Raw genomic sequence first — 27,895 nt, 5'->3', positions numbered from 1 at the left:
ATGTTACGGTCGTGTGAATACAGACAACTGTGTCGATGAGGCCGAAGGCTTCCTGCTGATAGAAACAATAGCTCAGTTTCAGCTGTGAGGGGAGGTCAAGCATGAAAGTCCCTCAAATCACGGGGAGATTATAATTATCATATCGACACTGCTCGCATCTATTTAACCATCTCTAATGAGGACTTGAGTCATCCAGCTCAGCTGTCTGAACTTGCCAATTACCACTAATGAGAAGCACGTACGTGACACAATTCAACATATGGATTCCAATAATAATCTTTTCGTTAACTGTACTTGTCTGAAGCGTCATTGTGAAATTAGATCATTAAAATAGTGATGGAAAGGATTATTGGTCGTTTTTCAAAAGGCTGCGACACATAATCAGCATGCTGTTATGAACGTGGGCGCCGGGTCGAAACCAAATCAACTTAACTCGGTTAAATTATGTTTATTTAAAAAATATATAGAAACAGGACACTGGTGTAAACATACAGTAACACGGAACAGTGTAGATATTCACACTTCAAAGCAACCCTGTTCACCTTCAACCGAGACTGGAAAAAAAACCCAAAAAACTCACAACATCACAGCAGCACTTTACCCTCAAACACATCATAACTGCACACACCGGATCCAACCGCAAAGGAAGTTTCTCAATTATGACACAACATTTTCAACAGAGTGGATCTCAGTGGGTTTTTTTAATCAGTGAACTTAAAAGAAATAAAAACGGTAGCCTTTAGTACTTCTGTGTACAGTATCATGTAGTTGGCCAAGTATTTGAGAAGAACACGAAGCTGAAAACTGTAAAGTACATCTGAACATACTGAATACTGGAATAAAAAACTCAAACCTTCGGTCAATTCTTTGTAGCATTACTTTGATTAAAGAAACTCACTTTTTAAATCGCTGCTTAGCAGATTACAGTTTTATGAAGAACTGGACTGACTGGAGCTCTTGTTAAACACCTTGGGTCAACATCATAACAACAACGTTTGGAACAGTTTATGTCGAATTAAGAAGTTTTACTACTTAAGAAAAATGAGAATTAAACGTGGGTGCCAGCATATAACTGAGAATGCAAATCCAACCTGTTACAGAAACAACCATAAAATGCAATCGTTAATGGGTGAAATTAGGTTCACTTATGGTCAGAAAAAACTAAAGTCTGGATTTAAACTTCATATTTGGATATTTCGTGTTCTCAGCTGGTACGAACACGAAAGACAAGTCAAAACGTGTGCCAGTGACAGGTAACTGGTAACTGGTAAACTGTAAAGAGACAAGAGATTGGTTTGTTCATGCGACTTTTGTTTTCCTTGTAACTGAGCAGTGGGAATCTAAACAAACCAAAAAGGAACAAAGGAAGGTCATCAAATATGGTTTGGACAAAATAAAGCAACGTGTTAATGAAATCACCAGAAGAAAACCTGTCGCGACAGAAATGCACGAGGGGGAAAAATATATACACGCTACTCCCAATATGGTAACGGCCAAAACATTTTTCTCATTTTGTTGGGACAAATAATCACATCAATATAATGCAATACTTTCTCCTACAATACTAAGGTGGCATTTTATCCGACCTGTATTTTAACTATTTAACTGTTTTGCCTTCTGGTTGAGCTTTTTGACTTTTAAATGATGGCACGTTCTCCAACTTCACGCACGTCGCACATTGTCTGCAGTCTATAAAACTACGTAAAACTGAAAACGGTTGAACATGTAGTCAATACAGAATAAGATTCATTCTTGTTGTTTAGGTGATGCATCCCAGATGTTCGTCTAACAGTCACCTGTATTATGATACCAAAGTATTGTGGAAAACTTGTGATAGTTAATGCTCTAAGTTACTCAATGATTCCCAAGTCCAGTTATGATGTTCAGCTGTATAACAGTCTGGTCCCGACTCATGAACGTCTTCAGTAGCTCCATTAAGTGAATGTCACTTGCCCATTCTCCCAACAGCATCACAGCAGGGCAAACGTCACAAACCGTCTGCTCTAAGAAGAAGCTTCTTCCTCCTCGTCCTGAAAAGGGTAGCTGAGTGCAGGAGGAAAGCCCTGACTCCGAGGCTGTTCGTCCAACAACATCAAATCCTCCACATCTTTCCCTTTGAACCTCCGTCTGCAGATCTTTACTGTCACTTTTCGGCCCTGAAAGACTTTTAGGGCCTCTTTGGAAGCCATGGCTTTGGCAGCAGACTCGTCACGCCCGTATCCTGTCCCCATGTAAACAGTCTGACAGCGAATCTCACACACATGGCCTTCCTTCTGTGTGCGCCCTGCGGGGAGGCCTTCAATGTCCTTCAGTGGCACAAACACACAGGCCAGGGTCTGTTTACATGACTCTACACAGCTACGAAGTATTTCAAAATGGTCCAAGTTGGGCCCGAAGCCCCCTGCCGACACCAACTTCCAGGCCACCGCCTTGTAGAGGCGGTTGAAGAAGGGCTGGTGCTCTGCTGGAGCCTGTGGAGGAGGTCCTGATTTCTGATTGACAGCCCACGTAGCTGTCCTCACAGCAGGTCGACTGTCAAGCTCATTAGGCCCACATTTGGCTCTTTTCATACAGCTGTCAGCATCGCCCTCTGCAAATGATGACACAACAGGCAGGACAGTGATGACTGCACAAAGTAACAGCATTTAATGAGGAAACAGACTCCAGCCTCAAGTGTGGGTGTGTAAAGAAAAAAACCTGCCTGTAGGTAATTACACTGAAACCCTGCTGAAATACAAAATAGCACTGATACACGCTGATGGTCCATAACGAGCTACGGAAGGAGAGTGCTTCCCACTATCTAGCTTATTCAGTTTGCAAGTAGTCACATATACGGGCTATTCAAGGTAACCAGATTTTGGTAATCCCTAATGTGTGTTCAAATCACCCCAAATCAATAATACAAAAATGTTATTACCATGCACTGTTTGTTGTCATTTATTGTAAGCCCTTTCTTAATACCATGAATCATTAGAGATGGGCTATAGGAAAAAAACACACAAAACATCAATAACATGACGACATTTTGTGGGTGACTATTTCAGCTTTCATTTCGGTTTTTGTGGAGACTGTCACAGAGGTGTTTACTAATGTCATTTTTAAGACCATGATGGATTGTGATGGATTGCAACGAGTTGAAAGGCATTCTAATATTTTGTTTCCAGCCATATTTACATACATGGCACTACCTACTTCACCTGCCATATACTACCTCATTATTTATTCTTTTAAACAGTGCAATACATATATACATATATATATGTATATAGATACATATACATATATACATAATATGTATATATATACATATATATATAGGTATATACATACACACATACATACATATACATTGTTTTTGTATATATTTTTTATTTTTGTATCTTATCTTTTATATCTTATTTTTGTACATACTCTTATTTCTAAATTTATGTTACTTTCTACTCTTGAATGGGAGCACCAGTACTGTATAATTTCCCCCCAGAATCAGAATCAGAATCACTTTATTGATCCCCGGAGGGAAATTGATCAATAAAGTATTTCTAATTCTGATAAACAGAATATTAGAAGCTTACAATGCAATCCAATACAACACCACCATCTGCCAGCATGCATAGTACAGTGTCACTTTCTTCTTATTTTTCTGTCACTCCACAACAGGCTAAAATGATAAAATAGTGTTATTGCAAACATTAGGTTTTCATACTGTGTGCACCTGAACTGTTCCTGCTTTATTAAAAAGATTTCAGCCGCATCATACACAAAGTAAATGCAGCAGTTTGCTTCATTAAAAACATGCAGTACATTACCAGATGTGGCACTCCTCTTTCCTCTGGCCATGATTCCATCTTTTGTTGTTTTATGAACTGGAGCATCTTGGACAACGATCCCCTCACCCATCTCCTTGATCTTGTCCATGACAGCCTGTGGATAGCTGAGGGATGAAGGGGGCAGAGAAAAGTGGACTAATGATCTGTATGCCTTGATCTTTGCTTTCTGGAGTCTATCACTCTGCTCTGTCAGTGTGTCTTACCTGCAGCCGAGGAAAACGTGATTGGCCCATACCATGGACAGAGAGAGCAGCCTGTCCAGACTGCTGCTGGGGACTCCTGGCTCCACTGTAGGGAAAGCCTCCATGTTTCTCAGGATGAACTCTCTACGAGCAGACCACTGTTTGTTGCTCTCACAGTACTCCCTTAGAGTGTCGACCCATTCGGCCAGCTGCGGGTTCTGGTCCAGGTACTCTGAAACGACGTCCTCTCCACTCCTCTCCCCCGCCATCCCTGCGATGACAAACTCTGTATATAAGAGGCATAGAAAACCCACACATGCTTATTTATTTGTCTGGCAGCTAAGTTAACGTTAGTACAGCTAGCTTGAATCGGGCTAACTGATGTAATTAAACCGAACGAGGCTAGAGAAGAACTGATAAAGCTGTATGCCTAGTAGTATCAGATAGTATTCTGTTGTTAACTTGCCTGGTTGTAGCCTAGCTAAGCTAACTAGTTTTCCAGATAGCCACAGACACTAACTGACTTTAGCAACTTACGTTAAGTTAAGCCGAGCGGCTAGCTGTTCAATAGCTGTGCTAGAAGCCACGCTGATAATTATATCATGTTATCAAGCTTAATAAAAAAGCGAGTAACGTGATATCCACAGCTTATACAGTCTGTATAAAGTGGCGTTAATCGTTTTTAACTTGTAACTACGACATACCAAGCTCTCTCCGTTGTGAGGTGTTGCTAGCTATCTACATGACCGAATGATGACGCAAGAATGACGACGCTGCCTTTTGGCGGGGAGGAACTACATTTCCCAGAAGCGCAGTGCTAGCTACAGGTTGCCATGCTAACTTTCGCTTGTTTTGTTTACATACCTCGCAGAGCTCATTTAAGCCCCAAAGCAACAACTTGTGCTTTAATGTCGTCTCTTAGCAGTGTAAAACCGAATAATAGCCCGTTTTACTTTTGTGACATTTCAAAATCAAAGTAAATGATAAGCGAAAACGACGCATCGTCGCTGATCGTTACTCTGGTTACTGCTGGCTAGCAACCACAGTCCATGCCCCGTGATGCTTTGCGTCGTTACGTAGCCAGCCTGCGACAGCTCGGGCGGCAGTTTGTTTTGGTGGATGAATTACAAACTCACCGCTGCATTTTCAATTTTACTCAATTCACGGTGAATTAACATGATTCACGAGCTGTTGCTGGCGTTGAGTGGATACCCGGGGACGATTTTCACCTGGAACAAACGAACAGGTTTGCAGGTAAAACTAAAACACCTTGCAGCTCTCTGAAGAAACAACGCTTCTGATTTAACATTGACATGCTAGCTAAAACGTTTTGCACTTTTTAAAGCATGTACTTTATACATCATATAAAACTTTTTTTTTAACAAGCCTAACATATCGCAATCATATTATTGTCTTTGCTGGCAGTATAGTTACACGTTAGCATAAGTTAGCTTAAGAGAGTGATTCAAATTCAGCAATTAGAAGTGATATGTACAATATTATAGAAACAATAATGTTAGACACTCTTATCTGCCTCTGAAAGTATCTTCTTCAAATATAGATGTATTGCTCTTTTTCTTATTTATAATAACCAGGGCTATATGAAAATGAAGAAGCATTTGAAGTGAATAGTTACATTCAAGAATGACGTTTTATTATATACATACAGAAGTTAGGAGAGTCTATAAATGGAGTTATATTCTTCTATAGCCTCTTCCCTGACTTTAGGGATTTTGATTGTAACGAACAGGATGATTGATGTTTTGAGTCACAGGAGGGTGCAACTATTTATTCATGTGCAAGCCTCGCTTAAAGAGTGGGTGTAACATCGTCATTGTACAGGGTTAAACTTGACAATAAGCAGCTGAAAGAAAATGCACCACAGTAGCCTTTTATGTATTGGAGGCACACAGTGTTTCTTTTCAAACATGAACCACTTTGTTTCACCCTCAGGTGTCCCAGGACCTGCCCTTCCTTCACCCAAGTGAGACCAGTGTCCTCAATCGGCTCTCCAAACTGGGCTCAGATTACATACGCTTTACAGAGTTTATAGAACAACACACCGGCCATGTGCATCAACAAGTGAGTAAAGTCTCTAGATGCTATATAACAGGACATATTCAGTAAAGAGCACCTTACCATTCTCTGACTGAATAAACCTTCCTCGCTGGATTTTTTTTTCTTTTAGGAACATCACACGAACCAGCCCAACCAGACGGGACTTCATGGAATTTACTTGCGGGCTTTCTGCACAGGGCTGGACTCTGTGCTGCAGCCGTACAGACAGGCCCTGCTGGACCTCGAACAAGAGGTAAAATGACACAACCAACAACAATAAATGGTGAAGTATGTGACAGGATGCTCATTTAACTTGTGTGTATCTTTCAGTTCCTTGGAGATCCACATCTCACAATATCTCACGTGAATTACAAGCTTGATCAGGTAAAGCATTAATGGGATTTCTAAAGAGATAAGTTTAAGATTTTTTCCATTGAACACATCTGTTTGTCTAACACTGTACTTTGTCTTTGTTAAGTTCCAGTTGCTGTTTCCTTCTGTGATGGTGGTGGTAGAGACTATAAAATCACAGAAGGTGAGGATTGTTTATAGAAGTAGTTCACCAGGAGATGTAAGTTCAGGGTGGCGCACCGTGCTGCCCATGTTGCACATGATTAGGAGGGGAGTGCAAACCAGAACCCTTGTTGCACGTCATCCCCCTTTTATCACCATAGCAGCCGATAAAAACCCAACAAAATACACGTGATCAAGAGACCAAAGTAATTTGTTAAAAATTGAGAGAAAACACAAATGTCTTCTCATGTGGGAGGCAGCAATGACGTGCCATGATGCCGGATTAATCATGTCATCTGGTCACATCCTCTTGACTATATTCATATGAAGGTAGTCAACACCCTGATTTAATTTTGCAGAACTTTCAGAAATTTGACAATCGGTCAGTCGACAATCATTTTAGGGTGCAGCTTGTCCATCTCTCAGTACATTTTATGCAAACTAAACGAAAAAAGAGACCAAAACATGACATAAAATTTGGGGTCGCACTGTGTGAAGAAAATGCCTAGAAAACTAGATCTACTAATCTAGAGTAACACTTGGGTACTGACAGTACTGGCAGAACTGACACCTATGTACTCCTTGCCTTGTGTGATGCTTTAGATCCATGGCTGTCAGATCCTGGAGACGGTGTACAAGCACAGTTGTGGGGGGCTTCCTCCTGTACGCATGGCCTTAGAAAAGTAAGTCCGCTCCCTCTGACAAAGACCTTAATCAAAGTTTATCATTGGTGGGCTGGGCTATATACTCCCTATATAATATAATTATAGTCATATTATCTTATTTATTATGTACGTTTTCACACTAAGATACAAAAACATTTGTGTGTCTTTGTGTTGAAGTTGTTTTTTCTACGTTCTGCAGGATTCTTGCAGTGTGCCATGGTGTGATGTACAAGCAGCTGGCAGCTTGGATGCTGCACGGATTGCTGCTGGACCAAAGCGAGGAGTTTTTCGTGAAGCAGGGGCCAAGTGCAGGAGGAGCTGCTGCCAACCAGGAGGAGGAGGAGGAGGACCTGGGGCTGGGAGGCCTGAGCGGGAAACAGCTCAGAGAACTACAGGACCTGGTGAGAACTACAAAACTACAGACCCACATCCAACACTGGACAAGAGCTCAGTACGTGTTTTTAAACTTGATGTCCTGCTGTGTTGTGGTGCAGAGGCTGATCGAGGAGGAGAACATGCTGGCTCCGTCTCTGCAGCAGTTCTCCCTGCGAACAGAGATGCTGCCTTCTTACATTCCCATCAGAGTGGCTGAGAAGATCCTCTTTGTTGGAGAATCTGTGCAGATGTTTGAAAACCACAACCACAGCCCATCTAGAGCCGGTAGTCTATCCTGCTATGATCTAAGTGAAGTCTTGTACTAGCAAACTCTGTCACTAAGAGAATACAACACATCTCGTTTGTTTCAGGCTCCATACTGAAGCACCAGGAGGACATGTTTGCTGCCGAACTGCACAGACTCAAACAGCAGCCTCTTTTCAGCCTGGTGGATTTTGAAAATTTGATTGATCGCATCAGGAGCACAGTGGCAGAGGTGAGCTCATGTACTGCTGCATTATTCTCTTCTTTCAGCTGAATAACATTCAAGTTGATGCTCAAAGTGACAAAAGTAAAAGGTCCCAATCTTTCTGACTTGCAGCATCTCTGGACGTTGATGGTGGAGGAGTCCGATCTGCTGGAACAGCTCAAGGTCTTCATTATATTAATCACACTTCTGGATCATAAATCAGTGCAAAATGAACATTGCTGACGTTTGTATTTTCTCCCAGATTATTAAGGACTTCTATTTGCTGGGTCGCGGCGAGCTCTACCAGGTTTTTATCGACCTTGCGCAGCACATGCTGAAGACGCCTCCAACAGCCGTCACTGAGCACGGTAATTTTTGATATGCAAACCTGACGAGATGTGTGAAGTCGTTTTCCTCCAGGCTTCATTGTTCAGTTGTTACACAGAATGCTTGTTGTTGCTGCTCCAACAATCCCAACTGGAAACCACAGCAGGGAGTAACAGGCCATTGATATTCATGGCTAAAATATAATAGCGTATAGATCCGATATCACAATGCCACATGTTGGGAAACATAAAAATAATCTCATTCATGCTTGCTCACGTTTGGTCAGAAGAAAAGGAGGCAATAAACCCAAACTACTTAGACGTAGATTCACTATTTTACTGTTAACCTCATTTTGGTTTATTGAAAGGCAAATGTAGAATGTTTTGCACATTGAACTCATATCAAGGCAAAGCAAAAAATCTACAATACTAAATTTAAATGTTGATGTTTTCATCCAGTGTAGGGGCAGTGGAGCATGAGAAGTCAGCAGCACCAGTGCAAACTCACTTATTGTCCACTTCATTGCATTCAGAACTCGTGGTGACAGCTGTCATAAGAAGAAGTGTGTGCGTGTGAACGTGTTTTCTCTTCCACAGATGTAAACGTGGCCTTTCAGCAGGCAGCTCATAAGGTGCTCCTGGACGACGACAACCTCCTGCCTCTGCTGCACCTCACAGTAGACTACCAGGGCAAAGACAGCAAAGGTGTGCGGCCGACCAGAGCTTACTGTTGATGTTGTGTTAACAGAAATGAATACCAATAGAAGCCTTATTACTTTGAGATGATGCTCGCCTTTATTTGGTATTTAGCGCCATCCAGTGGTTTTATGATCAAACTGTTAGACAATCAAGAGAGCAGCCCTCATCTTATACCCTTACATATCACACAACAAGGTGCCAGAAATGAGAAGAGAACCACACCAAATCTTCTAACTTGTGCTGAAACAATCACGTTTCTCTCAATCAACTAATCAAAGAATTAACAACAATGTATAGTTACTCAAACGTGAGGACGTGTTGCTTTTCTCTGGTTTATCATTGTAAAATCAACTATCTTTTGTTTTGTTTATTGTTTTGTAAACGATGTCCCCCTTGGGCTCAGGGAAGCTGTGGTGAATCCTCCTTACACACACCGTGGACGGAGTCAGTTATCGTCCAATCGGTAGTTAATGGTTATTATACCTGTGCTTTCAGAGGCGACAGGCCCCAGAGATGGAGCCACTCCTCCACAAGACACCTCCCCCCGTGAGGTCCCTCCCACAGGTTGGGCGGCTCTCGGCCTCACCTACAAGGTCCAGTGGCCGCTGCACATCCTCTTCACTCCTGCTGTCTTGGAGAAGTGTGTTCTCATTCGGCTCCATATTAGCATCTATTCAAAAGTCTCTTTGTTTTGAGTACAGCTGGTGAGCACGCTCTCCTCCCGTTTCCTCTGTGCTCAGGTACAACGTTGTGTTCAGGTACCTGCTGAGTGTGCGGCGGGTGCAGTCGCAGCTGCAGCACTGCTGGGCTCTACAGATGCAGAGGAAACACCTCAAGTCCAGCCAGACAGATGCTGTTAAATGGAGACTACGCAACCACATGGCGTTCTTCATTGACAACCTGCAGTACTACCTGCAGGTAATAATACTGTGAAAGAGGCAGCAGATGTATAAACAATGTGCACACATGCACCCCCCCCCCCCCCCCCCCCACACACACACACCAGTATTTATAAAAACAGACTGTGTTCTTCTTACAGTACGCTTGGTTTTCGAGAGCAGGTAAATCCCTGTTGATCTTTAAAACATGCACAATGTCATTTAACAAACAAACATTAACGGACCAGTTTTCAATGGATTTCCAGCTTCCATAAAGACCCTCGTCTTCATCTGGTTGAAAAAAATAATCACCTACAAGATAATAAAGATTAATTTCTAATCAAAACAAAGATGGCAGCTGCGAGTGACATGTCTGCCAACTTGTTTTATATAAAAAAGATGAACCCGTAATTATGAATGAAAATATAAAATACTAAAATAATAGTAATATTGATAACCTGTAATAAAACGTGTAACCTTTTCTATAATGTGCTAATCAAAGACGCATGTATAAACTTTATTTTAAATAATTACATTTGTGCGCTCGATTTTATTGTTTTTATTTGCCTGGTTTTCTAGTTTACATCATTTTATTTCCCTGTTTGTTCTCCTCATATGATTCTTTGTTAAGCACTTTGATTTCGCTGCAGATGCTTTCCAGGTGCACGTGATGAATTACGTCAGTGTGGGTGCTATAAACAGCCACAGCCTGACGTGATGGTTGTTTGTAAGAAGGACTGCTGTGGTAATTTTGGAGGACTTCAACAATGCGACACAGACAATCACTGAAATTGTGCTTCTTTGTTGTTCTTTTCATTGACAGATTTTAGGACTAATGGCGTTCGTACATCCACTCATGGCTAAATGTGGGAGTGGACACCAGGCCTGTGCACGTGCACAGTCTCACAGTTCTAGAGATTTATAAAGCAGGGCCACATAGCTTTATACATGTCATGAAGAGTGCATATTTGTCTTTGTGTGTAGGCAGAGTTGTATGCATCTGGCCCCAGAGGTGGCTGTTTAAAGACCCCTGTGATTGGAGCATTGCTTCCTGTTGTCTGTCTGTAGGTGGATGTGCTGGAGTCTCAGTTCTCTCAGCTGCTTCAGCTGATCAACTCCACCAGAGACTTTGAGAGCATCAGACTGGCCCACGACCACTTCCTCAGTAACCTGCTCGCCCAGTCCTTCATCCTCCTAAAGCCGGTATAAATCACTCGGCCAAAGTATGTTGGAGCTGAGACTATTTGCTCTCTAAATAATAAGTCTCAATAAATGTCTGTCCTCAGGTGTTCCACTGTCTGAACGAGATCCTCGAGCTGTGTCATAACTTCTGCTCTCTGGTCAGTCAGAGTGTTGTGTCACTGGACGAGAGGGGAACGGCTCAGCTGGATATCCTGGTCAAGGTGGAGTCACATATCTCCTTATTTGTCTAATGCTGGAAAATGTAAAGATATATTTTGTTATAACGCCATGTTTAAATTTCAGGGCTTTAGACGCCAGTCCTCCTTGCTGTTTAAAATCCTTTCAAGCGTGAGGAACCATCAGATCAACTCTGATCTGGCTCAGCTGTTACTGCGACTGGACTACAACAAATACTACACGCAGGCTGGAGGCACCCTGGGCAGGTAGGACCCAGAATACCACCATGCACCATTATCTGCTGGGCTTGAAATTAGCATCAAAATAAATTTGAGACAATTATTAGAATGCACTAATCAAACAGGGGTCAAGGTGCTTATGGTTAATCCCAAAATGTTCTTTAACTTCTTTCTTTTCAGTGTTTAAGAAGAGCTCGAAGGATTCATCTATTGCAAACTCACACTGAACAGAAGAAACTTTGCTTTTGCCTTAACCAAAGTACTGTTAATGTGGCATGCCTGTTAAAATCATCTTTAAAGGGTTAGTTCACCGAAAGTATTTTCCTCACTCACCTCTAGTGGTTTCTAGCTGTGCAGATAGTTTTTGTTTTCTGTCCAGAGATTTTCAGATGCGTTCCTCTGAAACTTAAAACATTTGCTTTCTTGCTGAGAGATGTAAAGATCAATAACACTCTCACAGAAGTCAAAACTCCAGCAACACTTGTAGTATGTTTGTATACGTTTCGTCAGGGCTACGGCCAGGATGGTTGGCTTAGCTTAGCAAAAAAACGCCTTTGGACACAGCCAGCCAGGCTAGATGTTTCCAGTCTTTATGCTAAGCTAAGCTACGTCTCCTGGCTGTAGCTTCATATTTAGCATACAGACTTGAGATTTATTGATCTCCTCCTTTAACTCTCGGCAAGAAAGCGAATAAGCTTTCGAATAAGTCTCCTGTGATACGTTTCCATGGTAACTGACTGTTAGTCAAATTTATTTAAACCTGCTTTATAGCAGAAATCCCTGAAAATGAGTCTGGCGTAACTGGTAGACCTGCTGTCATTTCTTTTCAATCTGTGAACATTACAAGCAAATTCCATTGACGTCCACTGTGAAGGGCTGGAAGCAGGAACCTCAGACAGCTCTCAGCAGCTCGGCTCAAACGCCGGACGCTATCTGCAGGCCGAGAGACCTCTGGAATGAAGTGGGAAAATGTTTTTTTGTGGTTTGGGTGATCCGACCCTTTGGCTATCGCTCATTGTCCTTGTATAAACTGTAAATATTAAAACCCCGCATGTACAATTGTCTGTAGAGAAAATAAACTTAAATCAATTAAAATGAAACAAGGGTCACAATTTATTATCCCATAAAAACAGACAGGATAAAGTTATATACAGCAGAGGCATGCAACAGAACTAATGCTGAACATTTAACGTGGTCGAAGGCATTTTGCACATGTGGACTCAGATTATGAGGAGGAGTAGTCGTGGCGATACTGAGGCTTGCTATGGAAACCCAGGCGCTCCCCACGGATGAGACTCTGGATGAGCCACTCAGGAGATACCAGCGGGACTTCCTGTGACGTCACATTATTCTCTACCAATGGTGGACAGGCATGGTCTGTCACCACGACATCATACTTGCCAGCAGGAATGTCTGCAGATGGAGAACAAACTGTCGAGCATCATATTTTTCACAGTGCACATTATTTGGACCTTCTGTGGTGGATTCTGTACCTGAGCTGTCCTTGTCTGCCTGGAACTGTCTGATGGAGGAACCTCCACCCAGGGTGATCAGCTGAGCCCAAAGCTCCACTGGTTTGTCAAACACCAGAAGGACCCGCAGAGCCTTGAACGGGCTGCAGCGGGGATGCCTGGTTGGAGAGAAATAAATAAATATATATATATATATATATATGCAATGTGTTGCATTTTCTAGATGTGGGAGGGCATACCAGGTTAATACTGTCCCTGTAGTTCCACCCTCAACCACCAGAGTCAGTAAGGCAATGAGAAGCACAGGAACCTTGGCCATCTTTGCACCCTCTGACAAGCCAATTATCTAAGTTACTGTGTGATTATTAGTATCAGTAACTCTGTATATCGCTGTGGTGGGCGGGAACATTACAACTGCACCTGTTTGTCTTGTTTTAATTTGGTCTCAGCTGGACTCTGGCAGCAGGCCTGACAGAAGAGGGTGAAACTAGATCCTGTTTGAGATCATCTCATCGTCAATCTTCTTCACTGTGTAACAGACATTTTGAGGAGTCTTGAAATACCAAACCAGCAGCAAGTGTTGTCGAACAACCTTCTGGGTTTTTACAGACTGTCAGGGATCTATCACAAAAACAAATGTTCAGCTCTACTAGATCCTAGATCCATCTGAAACCCAAAGAATGAAAAGCAACAGAAGGTGGAGCTTCATCTCACCACTCTACTATAGCATCATCTGGCCCCACGCCGGCAGGCAGCAGGTAGTTCCTGTAGTTGAGCAGCTTGTTGTCTTTGCAGCAGTCTCGCACCCAGATGTGCGACACACACGGCACGCCGCTGGCCAGACACAGCAAGTACTTCCTTGTACGACAGTGCTGGTCTGCGATGAGCAGGCTCTGGTAAGCTGCTTTACACTGAAGAGGGAACCAGACACGGACGAGAGTGATGATTATAAACCTGCATTATTCATTTACTGTAGCTGGAGCTGTGCTTTTACATGATATCATCATGGATAAGTACATTAAAACATGACTTGAAGTTCTACAACAGATTTAACAAACATTGAAGGGGCCCAGAATAATTTAGGGTTATAAAATACTGGAGGCAATAAATGTAACAGATTTTAGGCATTAACTTTTCTATTCACAAGAAGTTGGAAGTTGAGTATTTTGGGGGTTTTCAGAGCTCTTACCTGCTCTTCATTGAAGTCCGGCAGGATGAAGCCTCCACCTGCCTGCAGCTGGGACTCTGTGTATACTTTGTTATACGGGCCTGTCTGCACGTAATCTGTTGAAAAGAAAGAGTTTACAATAATTATCAATCCTTCAACCATTAAAAGGAAGTTGGAAAGGAAGCTTCAGCTGATTCAGCATGCTTCTCCTCATTTTGTTGTCATCTTCTGCCTCACCGTCCTCATCATCGCTGGCCGGCTTGTTGGTCAGCCGGTCGATCTCAGACGAGGCCGTCAGCATGAAGGCGAAGCCCATGAAGAGAGACGCGTTCTGGGGCAGCGGACCGTGAGTGTCTGCCACATCACGAGACTGACCGGGGAGATCTGTGCCGCTGCCGGAGGTGTTGCACTCACCGACCCGCTGAGCTGGAGACAGAAATACAGGAAAGACAGTTGTTGAAGCAGGAAAGACAGCAAGCAGATAAAACCTGGGACTTTAAAAGGTCTGCTCATCCAAATTACAAAAACATTGTCTCTCTCACGCTTAGTGATTAAAGCTGCTGACTGTGTGTTTTGTGGATGACCCAGAGTAACAGGGACACGGTTGGAAAAAGATGTTGCTCTTGTTGCTAAAAATCAGGGCACACATGGTCGACACTATCTGCATGGCTACATAAAACTTCTTTTCTGTCATTTGGCTGAACAGACCAAATATAGCAAATACCCCCGTGACTTTACAGAAACACACACTTCATCTTCCCTCCACCTGTGGACCAACACCATGGTTATACAGGTGCACGTTATTAATTACCAAGTCAGCCTCACCAGCAGCCAGCAGCCAGCAGCCGAGGATGGAGGTCAAAACGTCTTAGTTATGCTCAGCACAACAATCACACATTACTGACTTCATATCACACAAAAAGAACATCTGAAATCTGACAACCATCACTGCATCAAGTTGGTTGTAATATTCTTGAAGTGAATTAAGACAGAAAACAAGATTTAAACATTTCACATGCTCAAAAGTACCATTAAGTACGATGTTAAACAGGTTAAAACATCAGGTTCAAAAAGCATTTAAAAAGTGCAAACTGACACTGTAGACTTATTAAAAGCTTAAATATTTTCTATCAAAGCCCATTCACATGAGAATACTCCATTATGTTTAAAATCTAAAACTAAATTAAGTTGATGGATATAGTTACACATAGTATGTAGGAGTATTTAAAATATGTAGGCACATAAAAAAAATGGAAAAACAAAATCAAAGCATCAATTAAAGAAAACCTGGTTAAGAAAAACTGAAAACTCCTTGTGTTAAAAAACATGAGAAAGAAATACGGCAAATCACGAAATCCTGACCACCCCCCTACACCCCACCCCTCAGATGCGGTCATGGTTTTGGTGAGCGGGTCTCCGTACCGGCTCTGGCGCCGGGGCCCCTGCGGCCCCTCTTGGCCGGCATCCTGTCGTCCTCGGAGCTCATCAGCTTCCTCTTGCCGGAGGGGCCGGGGGTTCGGGGGCTGCTGGAGGAGCTGCGGTTGGGAGTGTTTTGACCCTCGGGGGCTCCTCTGCGCCTCCTCTTCCCCTCCACCAGGTTATCTGAGGAGAACATTAACAGCCCTTTTTATTAAGGATCCAGATGTTTAACAGCACCGGGGTTACGACAGAATCTGAGATTGATAAAAACACACCAGCAATTCAACCTTTATCGAGTTAATGAAAGACTTTTGCATTTTGATTAAAGAGAAATGAAACATTAACACTATCTGTCTGCAGTTTTCTTACCGAGGCTGATGTCGGAGGCTTTGGCCAGAGGAGTGGAGGGCTCGTAGGGCCCGAGGCTGTGCTGCTCCCTCAGCTTGTTTCCCTGCTCCAGAGACAGAATGATGGCGGTCCTGTTGTACCACTGCCTCTGGCCGTCCTTCTCCACACTGTAGAACAGCTCCTGGCCCTCTGTTTTATGACCCCTCACGACACCTGCAGACACGAACAAGAGACAGAAGATTATCAGAACCAATACCAATATTAGTGAGTTTTTACTGGTTTCTACAGACACTGTGATGCTTCTTTGCAATGTGAAAACGTGTCTATATGGTGATCCACTGAAACAGCTGTGTGAAACAGCTAGTGAAATTGCCCAGTCCAGTGTCCCTCAATGATCCCTGACTATGTTTCCCCAAAACTCCATTACTCCAATGCTCCATTCATTGTTTTTTCCTGACTTTTTGTGAAACATGAGACAGAGATTTCAGTGTTCACGGTGTTTCAGAAGCTCACTCGTTTCCTCTTATGAACATCCTGAATATTATATAAAAACTGTCAAATTGAAAAATATTAGAGCAGAATATTTGTAATCAGCAGCATCAAGATAAAACTATCTGTGGTCGTCACTGAGCTCAGAGGTCGCGTTAACCCCTGAACCTGCCTTCGACATAACCCTTCTCTTCTCCCTCACCTATGCTGAAGTACTCGTCCTCCAGCAGAGCAGTCACCTCCGTCTCCAGAGGAATGGGATCACACAGCAGGATATCCTTCCCTGCCACCTCACACTCGTAGCCGTCGTCAAACCGCAGGCGGAATCTCCCCTCGCCGGCGTCTTTGATGATGCGGCCTGAGTAGAAGTAGCCGTTGGACGACCACTTGGCCACCACCCTCAGGCCGACGAAGCTGCTTCCGGCCGAGCTCGCCTCCTCCGGCGATGACCTGAGGGAGTCCGAGTGGCTGGGGAGCTCAGCGTCTGTGGGGCTGACAGGGAGGCGAGGGGGGAGCATGCGGGTGTAGGGCTCGTCCTCTGGGGAGGACAGTGGCTGGCCGTGAGCACCGAGCCTCTGCAGAGAGCCAACACCACTTCCCCTTAGAGAGAGAAACAGAGTCTTTGAGAGTTGTTGATTTGAAGGGTCCCTGTTGTAAGAATTCACTTTTTCCTCGTCATATATACACATCTTTTTTTTAAAGATAAGACATTGGCAGAACTGGCTAAACCTTAGTTAGTAAAGTTATTGTGTCATAACTGGAATGGGTCTTGATTGCCTGCCTTTACTATGCAATTACAACCACTTAGGTCAGTTTGCTCCACTGAGCAGGTTTAATTAAGTTCATTGTAAAGAAATTGTAAATTTGAACTCGGATTTTTACACACGTCATTGTATGTTGAATATCTTTGGGTTTTGGAATGTATGTCGGACAGAACAAATCTGAAGATGTCACCATGGGCTCACCTTGGGAGTTACTGATTAATTGAAAAAACAATCAACAAATGAATCAGTAGTTGCAGCTCTGAGTGAGAAGATTAGTGAAAAGAGGAAAAGTAAAGTGTTATTAGAGATAGAGTAGGAGGAGTGGGCTCATGCAGTTTCCTGTTGTTATTGCTGGTGCAGGGCGAGCCTCAGAGAGGACTCACCTGGACAGGGAGGAGCGGGACGGGGGTCGGCCCCTTCTAGCCCTTCCTCTGGGGGTCAGCGGGATGAAGGCCCGGGACCCCAGGGTACCGTAGCCTCTGTCCATTGTGATCACTGACCCTGCCCTGTGACCCCTGTGACCCCTCTGTTGCTGCCCGCCTCCCCTCCTGGGACTGCGGACACACAGAGGGGACGAATGGAGTCGGTCAGGTTGCACAGGCACTGATCTGGGGCCACTCTCAAAATCAAAAGCACCCCCCTCCATTGAATGAGGGGCGTCTAGTGACCCCAGATCCATGCCTGTGAGCAACTTGTCCCTGAAGCTGGGACCAGTGAATCACTGAGAAATTAGGATGTTAGAAAGTCACAGAAAGTGAAGGAGTGACAGGAATCAGCATGCAGCTACTACAGACAGATAAAGCAGAGAGACTTTAAAGACCGGACCAAAGAGAAATGTGAGAATTGGACTGGCAGCATGGAGGTGGAGGCAGCACCTGGTGGATTTGGTTCCTCGGCTGGGCGGCATGATGAAGTCCGGCCTGCCGAAGCCGATGCTGCTGCTGGTTCCTCCGGAGCTGTGCTGCAGGCTGGAGGCCTTGGACGACAGAGAGCTGATGTCTCCCAGGTCACCAGAGGTCACAGAGCTGCTGCCTGTGCGGCACGGGGAGATGTCGCTGTCCAGCACCTGGCAGTCCACCACTGGCTCCTCGCTCTCCTGGTAACATCAACGAAGAGCATTTTAAAGTCAAAAAGATATTAAATATGTAGATTTACAGACTGCTACTATGGTTGCATCATCAATCCATTTAACAGTGTTACGTTTGACTGATAAAATGTGAATTCAAATGAATGCTCGTTGGGGAGGATGTAGTTTGTGCTAGTTTGTAGAATTGTATTGCGTCATACTGAGAGGTGCATCCAATATTTAGTCTACCCTCGAATACAAAACCACCAAAGTGACGGTAAAGGAGAATCAACACCTCTCTAAAACAGTTTGACTCAGTTTCATATGTTTACTAATCTGTTACCTCTGAGACTTTGCGCTCCACCTCTTTGCCATCCTCATAATACACGTCTGTGATGATCCGTGTGATGGTGGTCCGCACTTCCTGGATGGTGCGCACGTGTCTGCGGTGGGAGGGGCCTGTGGTTCTTCTGAAGGACGGAGACTCTCGTTCACCCTTGAAGACAAAATGCGAGAGCGTCAACGGGACAACATTCACAAACACAAGCATAAATTCCTGTCTCCGTACACTCCTGAATCTCCGTACCCTGCCAGCTGGGGAGCGCAGCCCCGGTGCATCGAAACTGGTCTGCTGGGAGACAGTCCGCTGACGGAGCTGAGACACACAGGACAGAGTGATCAACACCACCACGCTAGCACTTACTTAGGTCCCAAAAACGGAAAACCTAAGCAGCTGATTTAAACACTGAACACGAGTTCAGGTGTTTGTTTGACTGGGATGCACTTCCAGTTTTTAAACAAGTCTGAGATTTTTAAGGCCGTTTTAATGCTGCTGGGAAAAAAACGTCCAAAGACCTGAGAACAATGTTTAAAACTCAAAATCAACCAAACACATTTAGGACTTTAGGACCTTTCATTTAAATTCAATAAAACATTTTAAACTTTTAAAAACTTCTACTTAAGGGACAGCAGATTGTATTCCAACAGTGTACATTTACTCAAAATGAATAACTAAAATCATTATGTGCTCAATACAACATTTCCCTAAATGAAACTGAAACTTAACTTTTATTGAATTTAGCTGTAATTTCGGTCTTTTAGCCAGTCGAGACAGTAACACTGTGCCATGTAACGTAATATAACAGACCATAATAACCATGTTCAGTATCAACATGACCAATTAGCTAAATTCAAACACATCCTCTACACTGGCCTTGTTAACCCTTTGTGCTGTGGTGAGCACCAGATGTGTCCAATAACTGACTAACCTTGCTGGACGGACTGGAGGGGATGATGTCGAGGGTCTGCTGGGAGACCCTCTGTCTGGCATCTGTCCTGTTTGGGGTGGGCGGCTCTGGAGCTTCAGGCGGTCCTCGTCTATCTGCAGCAGGGGCGGGAGGATCCGTAGGGGTCTCCTGCGGTGCTGTCAACACTTCCTGTTGTGAAGGCTCTGATTGGCTGTTGGGGAGGCTGTTGCATCCCAGCAAGGACGCCTGAGAGCTCCTCTGTGGTGAGGCGAACAGCTCCCCTCTGCAAAGATGTTAAAAATATATATAAATGTGACACTGTGGGACATCTAGCAGGCAGCCAACAAAAATATGGCATCAATATTAGAATCTACCCTCTTCAGAAATCAAAGCCTCTTAATTAGATAACAATACACTCTTTCCTCTGGAACCATCATCCGGCCAAACCTTAAATCTACAATCCCTCGTATTTATATTGACAAACAAACAGCACAGTCCTCTTAACTATTTACTGCGACAAACAAGTGGATTAAAGAGAGGATGTCAAAGCGGGAGGACAAAACTACACCTCACCGCCCCTCGTGCCCCAAGAGAATATGCACTCAGTGTAAAAAATAACCATCCGACCCACCTCCAAACTCCTAATGTAGGTCTCTCTCTCTCTTACACACACACACACACACACACACACACACACACACACACACACACACACACACACACACACACACACACACACACACACACACACACACAGTGGTAACCAAAGTAGACCTATTTCTGTCTACTAAAATACATTACAACAGGGGGAAGCTATTCATACTTCGTCGGGTCAAACGGACATGTGAAGCTCCTGCAGGCCAGCGATCTCAAACAAACATGTACATAAACAAAGTGTGTTACAAACTACTCAAATAAAACTAACCTTTTAGCATCTTTTAGAGTGTGTGTGTGTGTGTGTGTGTGTGTGTGTGTGTGTGTGTTTTTCAGATCCTACGCATGGTGGTGTTACAAATCTAGACTGCAAAGCAAACAAAAGTGGGACAACACTGTAGTGAGCATATGGCAGGCTTTTCCCCTGGTACCTTCATGTCTGCTATATATTGCATTCATTCTCGCAGGACCAGGGGGGTGTACGTATATACACACACACACACACACACACACACACACACACACACACAGTGATACAGAGAAACTAATGAGAAGCTGCAAACCAACGGCAAGGACAGTAGAAGACGTTTTGGCATTTCACAACCACAGTTTCAACCAGTTTTCTACAGGTTTATTGTCATCACAGTAACAGAATCACATCTGGCTCAGTGAGATAATATTACATATGGCATTACACAAGTAGATGCACTCCTGTACTGTGTGCTTACCTGACAGGTGTGGTGTTGCCTCCAGCCTGGCCGTCCTCCTCTGCATCCTGCTGCCTGTGCACCTGCCTGACACGACTGAACACTGACGGGCTGCTGGGACATGAAGCATCAGTGTTACACTTCAGCACAAAAACCCTCTTGCAAAGCGGTTAACTCATTGATCTAGCAGTGTAAACTCATGTGCCAGGGGCCCAAGAGGTCAAAAAAAAACGAAGATGCATTAAACTGCAGCTAACAAATCATCACATTCACACACTCTAATTGTCACTTGCAGATGCAGTGAAATGCTGCACCATTAAGATATGCCCTGACCTGCGCCAGTACCGATCCTCGTGATCAGCTCGGGACATCTCTACCTCAAACTTTTCTGTGCTGGACTTTCTTGTTACTAATCAGACAACACACACACCGATATATCTGTGATACGCTAAAGTTGGCCGATGCATCAGTTGGGCTTCTAGTAGATTTACAGTTGAAGACATTTGTAAATATCCCAATACATCGGTGTAGTTGTGTGTGTAGAGGCTGAAGAATGTCTGACTGAAGGCAGCATCACACCTCTGCAGGAGTTCAGTGCATGAAGAGAGTGCCAGGTTACCTGGTTACAGCCTTGGCACCAGTGATGACCTTGACCACAGATCCGTCCTCGTCTGATAGTGTTGGCTCTGTAGGAAAGAAATGTATTACTGAGAGGGTGATGACTGCATGCAGCGTCTCCGTGGATACACTTGTCACTCCCAAGAAGATGCATACGCCCGGGGCTCAGCATGAAGGAACAGCTCTTACTCTGCAGGCTGAAGCGCTCCGAGCTGCCCTCCTCGACGGGGGTCACCAGCTTCATCCTCAAACTCAACTTCCCGTCTCCCTTTTCCGTCGTGTCCTCGCCGCTTTCCCCGGACACAATGTCGCTGGCAGCCATTGCATCCGCAGAGACATCACCCACCACGTCCGACTTCTCAGAAAAGGAAGTGATCTCTGGAGAAAAAGAAAAACATTGAGGAAGGAAGATAATGTTATGCTGCTTGACATTTAGTAGACGAGCTGTTGCGCAGCTCCAGCTTGTCCGGCACAAGAACCCACCAATGGGAGTGCTGTGTCTCAGCGTCTGCTTCAGCTGGTTGATTAGAGGGGGCGTGGCACCGACGACAGGACCAATCAGCTCCCCTTCTTTAGGAAGTGTGAAGTGGAATGAAATTTCTGTCATAGAAAAGCATAATTGGAATCTGATCAGATCTATTATAAAGAGGTTTAGATCATTTGTACACGGAGAAATTTGGCTTCCTCCGTTTGCACCTGACCTGGAACCACTGCTTTTAACACTTTGCTGACTGTGAGATCTAGAATATCTGTGCCCAGCTTACCTCCCGAGCTGTCACTCAGGCTCTTGTCTTTGAGACCCTCTTGTTCAGGCCCCGCCCTCTCCATCTGGGAGAGCCTATCAGGAGTCACATGCACCTTCTTCGTCTGAGCCTGGGACTCGTGGCCGTTAGTGGAGATGGACACTTTGCTTCTGACTGGCTGGGAACTATTTGTCTTTGACTGCGGCGTCACATCTTTTTGGAGAATCTGGGAGTCTCTCTCGCTGTCTGCAACAACGATGACGCTGTCCTCTCCCTTGTCTTCACTCTCGTCCTCCTCCATGGGCTCAGGAGACAACAGCTGGCTCTGAGAGAGAACCAGAGCCATTCCCGAGGCCCCGCCTCCCACTGTGCTCTCCTCCTTCATCACCACCTCCTCCTCCTCTTCGTCCTGCTCCGCCACGTCTTTGACCGTTTGACTGTTACCAACTGTTCCACTCTTCTGTGACAGTGACTCTACAGACTGACTCTTTGCAGTTCCTCCTCCTCTCAAGTGTACAGAGCTCTTCACCACATCCACAACAGACGTCTGAGAGATCATGGACTGCGAGGGCGAACTGCAGGGTGTAGTGTCTGAGGGAGTCTCCTGCACACAGCTGTTCACAGTCACATCAGAGGAGTCAAACTTTGGTTGAGAGCAGGACACCACGTCAGCTGAGCTCGCCTCTTTGCTGTCTTTTACATTCACATTTTGTACATTCAAAGAAGTTGCTGTCTTTTTGTGCACGTCGGACTTTTGCGACAGATTGGACTTGGACTGCTCGTTCTTGGCACAATCGCTTCGATGCTTTGGTGATTCAGCAGAGGTGGAAGCTTTGGAACTGGTGGCGGTTTGGGACTCTGAAGTGACGCCGTTACTCTCGCTCCTCTGATCGCAGCGTGAAATCACAGAGTCGCTGGTGTCGACACCGGGCGGCTCTTCCAGTTCCTCTATCTGCGTGGCCTGGCTGTCCTCCTCAGCATGTTCTGAGGTCTGCTGAGCTGCGCTGCTGCTCTCCGTGTCCACAGAGAGCTGCAAAGGCAAAGTGAAAGAGGCTGACTCCAGACGCTGAGACTGTGTCTTGCGAGGCAATGATGCCGTCTTCTTATCTGACTGCTGTTTTGCCTCCTGACTCTGTGTCGGGGCAAACACGTCCTGAGAAAACAGAAAAACCCCACACATGGATTTCATTATTGATTAACCTGTTGAACCTCATATTTTGAGAAGCTGTAACCAGCGAATATTCAGCACTGTTCCTCGATAAACGACTTAAAGTATTTATCAATCATCAAATATCATAAACCATGGAGCAAGTCAAAAAGAAACAAATTAGTGCTGAATGTCCATTAAGCAATTAGTCGATCAAAAACAACTCATCAAGCAAAGCTGACATGACGTTCTCTGACTCCAGCCTGGAAAACGTGAGGTTTTCTCTGTTTTGTATCACTGTTAACGGAATATCTTTGGGTTTTGGACTGTTGCTCGGACAAAACAAGACATCCGAGGACGCCAACTTAGGCTCTGGGAAAGTGTGACAGGCATTTTTTTAAATAATTAATCGACTTATGTAAAAGTCAGCGAAGGGTAAGTCAATCATGTTGCAGCCCTAAAACAAATAAGCAAATGAATAGGCTCATTAATTAAAATAAAAAAATGTACATACATGAGAGAACTCTGGCTGGGAGGGTATAGAGAGAGTTCGCTCTAACACAAAACCAGGGGAATTCTGGGATACAGGAGTAGAGGCAGATGGGTGTGGCTTGGAGGCGGCCTCTGTTTCCATTGGCTCTTCGTTTTCCCCTGCTCGGTCTTCTGGGGGCAGTGAAGTGTCCATCGGTTCATCAGCACCTGTAAAGAAAACTAATGTTTAGCTCCATTTACCAGCTGACTTGCTCTCTCAATTTAAATTCAATCATTAAAGTAGGTCAAGTCACTTACCGTGTTCATTCTCTGGTCCGGTTGGTGAGTTGGGAACAATTAAAGGGGTGTGGGTGAAGTTGTCCGGAGTAGGGGCAACATAGTCTATAGAGCTCCTAGAAAAAAAAAAACAAAGAGCGCAGAATATCAGGTCATTTTCAAGGCTGTGTGGAAAGGGTAACTCAATATGAGAGGCCACTAGGGACTTACTGGGACAGACTTTCCTGCACCAGTGTTCCCTGTCCAGACAGATGCAGCAGTCGCAGGGTGTGGGCCGGTGTCGGGGTGGGGCGACCCTGCTGCTCCGGCTCAGACACCGTGCTGTCTACTGCAGCACCTGAGAGGAGCACACAGGTCTTTCTTATTTGACCGACACAACTGTAACTTTGAGACAGAGAGAACTGATGATCTGGTCTGAGAGAGGCTCAAACTGGAGCTTCAGTCAGCCAGTGCACTGCTTTTTATACATGGCGAGGCAGTCAGGGGATCAACATGTGTAACAGACATCAGAAGTCTTGCCTATCACATCAGGGTTTAGGAGGGGCGAGAGAATTAGGCTGAACTGAATTTTCAAATCCAAGCAAAGACATACAAATGACCTGTTTTAATATAATGTGTCAAAAGGAGTCTATCTCTTTACGTACCCATGTGTGTCACATATGCATGACTTTACCTGTCTTGTCAGCGTCAAACATGTCCTCCTGTGAGGACAGGATCTCACAGTCCTGCTGGTCCTGCTCTGCAGAGGCCTGGGGGCCCTGTGAGTGCAGCAGAGCCTGGACACTCAGCTGCCTGCCCGACTGACCCGGAGACTCCAATGAGCTGCTGGAGCTCACCTCAGACCTGGAGGAGGAAAGAAAAAACACGGCTCACACCAGACCAGTAGGTGCCCTCCAATGAAAGTAGACTTTGAACACCACATGGAGCTGTACCTCACTGCTTTGTTGTCCTGACTCTCTGAAGTCCTGGGAATGATTTTCTGCTCTGCTGGTGATGAGAAGAAGGTAGAAGTGAGACTGACTCTTTAAATCACATGTGACCCTCTTTACACTTCATCTATTCAGATTGAGCCGATTAAATAGCTATCAAGAGACAAATAGCCACGTGTAAATACAACCAAGAAGCACTGAAGCTACAGAAGAGGGACAAATACTAACATAAAGTGACTTAGCAAGTTGTTTTTACACCACAAGCCAAGTCTCTGAACTCTACTGGAGAGGCGAACAGCATTATTCTAAAAAATATTTCTGATGGTGGTGGAGAGCATCGTCTAACGTGCCGCCTAAGTGTTCAGTTGGGATGAAATCTGGTGACTTTGTAGGGTCCTGCATGGAAGCATCTGCATTTGTTAAGTTGCTCCACTCATTTATTCAGGTTCTTCCTTTTATTTGTCACCCGTCAGTACATTCGACTTGAAGGCCTGACCGCAGCCTTTTAAAAGTGGAAATCATTCGAGATGTGCAGGTCATGTTCTCTGGAGATTAGAGGCTTAATAACAAAGAAATACAAAAGAGGAATGACAAAACAAAATCACAGCATCTATAAATAAAAGTGTAGATACCTAATTTGGTGCGTCTCTCGCTGTCCGGCTGAGGTACGATGTCTTCTTCTTCCTCCTGACTGTTTGCCACTTCACCACGCAGATCCTGACTCTGAGAAAGCTCCAGAAAACCAAACTGAGACGTTCCCTCTGAAACACAGACATACAGGAGTCGTTACACTTAATAACACATGCTGTAATAATTCACTCTTAAAAAGTACTATCCTAGACATGACTCAGTATGTGAGAGGAGCTCCTACCCTCAGACTGAATGCAGTGTGTGGTAGAATCAGCTCCTGATTCCATATCAGTGTCCTCTGGTGCACGCCTGAAAGAATAGGAGGCAGTGAAAACACTATCATTGTCTAATCCTGACAATCAGCAAATCAATCAGCAAAAATGTCTCCAAAAGGTCTCCACATACTTTTTCTTGTTTGGAGGAGTGCAAATGTTTATAACTTGACTCTCCTCCTGGAATGCTGAACTGGGATTGGCCGCCATGAGAATGCCTAAATAAATAAACAGCTTTGTTTTTTTTGTTTCTGTTATTTTTAATACAGGATAAGTGATGTGCTGTACATGTACAGGCCGTATCCATGTTGTTATAAAGTACTGACCCGGTTCAGCCTGGCTGTTGCACTGGGAGCCCTCTGATTGGCTGTCAGTCTGAGAGCATCTGCTTCCCAGCGGGGAGGATATCAGTTCCTGGAAAGGGAAAACTCTTCCTTAGTTTGAAAAATCTGTTGTCATTAGTCAGGTTAGGTTCCCTTTATCATTATATATTGGTGAAGCAAAAGAGGAAAAGTTCAGATTTAGAGGCGGTGGTGAGCAGCGAGGGATGTCTATCTACTAAACAAACTTTTCAAAGCTATGTATATAAATAAATAAAAGATTGTTCTGTAAATAATATTATAAAAAGAGTATGGTCTAGACCTGCTCTATATGAAAAGGGCCCTGAGATAACGTCTGTTGTGATTTGGCACTATATAAATGAAACTGAATAGAATTGAATGTCTAGAAACTTGTCCAGAGTGTATCCTGCCTCTCGTCCGATCTCACCACGTCACCCTGAACAGCTGATGGACGGGTGGCTGTTGTAACTGTGCAGGATGAGGTTGGAAAACACTAAATATATTTATGGGAAAGTGTCAACAAGCTGGCTGACCAGCAGCTGTGGAATGTAACCAAGTACTTTTACTACTTTTGGTACTGTACTTAAATACAATTTAGAGGTACTAAAATATTGTACTTTTTACTCCACTACATTTATTTGACAACTTATAGTTTACTTTTTTCCAGATAAAACATCCTCACACTAAATTAACTTGATAACAATTAGATTATGTTATCAAATATGATGCGTTGTTATACAGTATATAAAAATGTTTAAATCCAGCTTCAAATTGAGTAAAATGATGCTTATACAATAATGCATCAGTACTGATAATCATTATATAATAATTTAAAACTTTTTCTACACAATGACTACTTTCATTTCTGATACTCTATGGACATTTTGCTGATAATGCTAGTACTTTTACTTTATTTGGCTGCAGGATTTTTACGTGTACTGGTGTTTTTTTTTTTTTACACACTGTGATACTTTGGGAAAAGTATCTGAATACTTCAAACAGTCTCAGCCGTGGTAAACCTGCATCATCGTCGCTGCAGCAGAAACTGTAAACAAGTCTTGGATGTTAGTAACTCGGTAGCTTACCAGAACGGGGCTGCGGGCGGTGGGCTGGAGGCTGGACAGGCGGCGGGCCAGCAGAGCTCGGTAGCTGCTCTCGGGGTCGTCCTCCAGGGCGACACTGTCCGGCTGGGAGTCCTCCACGATCAGACACGGGTTCTCGGGTTGAGGCAGGCTGGAGTCCAGTTCACTTCCACTGGGATCCATGAGGTCAGGCCGAGGACAGGAGACGGGGCTGTTGTTAGCTAGCCAAGCAGCAGTAAAACAACGAGGGCAGGAATGTGAGTCTCCAGCCGGTTATTGTTACCTAGAGCTAGCCGGTGCTAGCATGTGAGCTAATGGCTAGCAGCTAACGCTCCGCCCAACAACAAAGCGAGTGGTTGCTGCCCACCGAAGAGTCAATGTGCTCCGAAGAAACATCAGCACACATCTGGAGCCATGTAGTTTAACTGATAACCCGGCAAG

General features: G+C 44.3%; 3 protein-coding genes across 3 annotated transcripts; 1 reads left to right on the top strand and 2 right to left on the bottom strand.

Annotated features, from left to right (window-relative positions):
• Positions 1 to 452: 452 nt before the first annotated feature.
• Positions 453 to 4,655, bottom strand: cdkn2aip (CDKN2A interacting protein). The gene is made up of 4 exons (XM_070906606.1): positions 4,547 to 4,655; positions 4,031 to 4,295; positions 3,807 to 3,931; positions 453 to 2,590 (listed from the first exon to the last, which is right to left on the bottom strand). The coding sequence occupies exons 2-4, from the start codon at positions 4,276 to 4,278 to the stop codon at positions 2,004 to 2,006; spliced, it is 960 nt and encodes a 319-aa protein (XP_070762707.1). The 5' UTR covers positions 4,279 to 4,295; positions 4,547 to 4,655; the 3' UTR covers positions 453 to 2,003.
• Positions 4,656 to 5,164: 509 nt separating this feature from the next.
• tubgcp4 (tubulin gamma complex component 4) lies at positions 5,165 to 12,000 on the top strand. Its single transcript, XM_070929414.1, has 18 exons — positions 5,165 to 5,263; positions 5,963 to 6,091; positions 6,198 to 6,320; positions 6,398 to 6,451; positions 6,546 to 6,602; positions 7,184 to 7,263; positions 7,445 to 7,646; positions 7,740 to 7,905; positions 7,992 to 8,116; positions 8,222 to 8,272; positions 8,352 to 8,457; positions 9,013 to 9,120; positions 9,610 to 9,754; positions 9,855 to 10,032; positions 11,061 to 11,195; positions 11,279 to 11,395; positions 11,478 to 11,617; positions 11,771 to 12,000. The coding sequence occupies exons 1-18, from the start codon at positions 5,186 to 5,188 to the stop codon at positions 11,775 to 11,777; spliced, it is 2,001 nt and encodes a 666-aa protein (XP_070785515.1). The 5' UTR covers positions 5,165 to 5,185; the 3' UTR covers positions 11,778 to 12,000.
• Positions 12,001 to 12,679: 679 nt separating this feature from the next.
• tp53bp1 (tumor protein p53 binding protein, 1) lies at positions 12,680 to 27,637 on the bottom strand. The gene is made up of 28 exons (XM_070929367.1): positions 27,458 to 27,637; positions 26,358 to 26,445; positions 26,165 to 26,249; positions 26,001 to 26,068; positions 25,762 to 25,890; positions 25,133 to 25,187; positions 24,874 to 25,043; positions 24,411 to 24,537; positions 24,222 to 24,316; positions 23,947 to 24,131; positions 22,307 to 23,438; positions 22,026 to 22,142; positions 21,732 to 21,920; positions 21,544 to 21,610; positions 20,946 to 21,035; positions 19,585 to 19,846; positions 18,903 to 18,971; positions 18,660 to 18,812; positions 18,126 to 18,346; positions 17,634 to 17,804; positions 16,689 to 17,086; positions 16,019 to 16,210; positions 15,653 to 15,832; positions 14,468 to 14,656; positions 14,252 to 14,346; positions 13,777 to 13,973; positions 13,084 to 13,220; positions 12,680 to 13,003 (listed from the first exon to the last, which is right to left on the bottom strand). The coding sequence occupies exons 1-28, from the start codon at positions 27,635 to 27,637 to the stop codon at positions 12,816 to 12,818; spliced, it is 5,229 nt and encodes a 1,742-aa protein (XP_070785468.1). The 3' UTR covers positions 12,680 to 12,815.
• Positions 27,638 to 27,895: the final 258 nt, after the last annotated feature.

Source organism: Enoplosus armatus, chromosome 1 (assembly GCF_043641665.1).
Source record: "Enoplosus armatus isolate fEnoArm2 chromosome 1, fEnoArm2.hap1, whole genome shotgun sequence".
NCBI lineage: Eukaryota > Metazoa > Chordata > Actinopteri > Centrarchiformes > Enoplosidae > Enoplosus > Enoplosus armatus.
The sequence above is the reverse complement of the archived record's forward strand: the minus strand, read 5'-3'. Positions and strand labels throughout refer to the sequence as shown.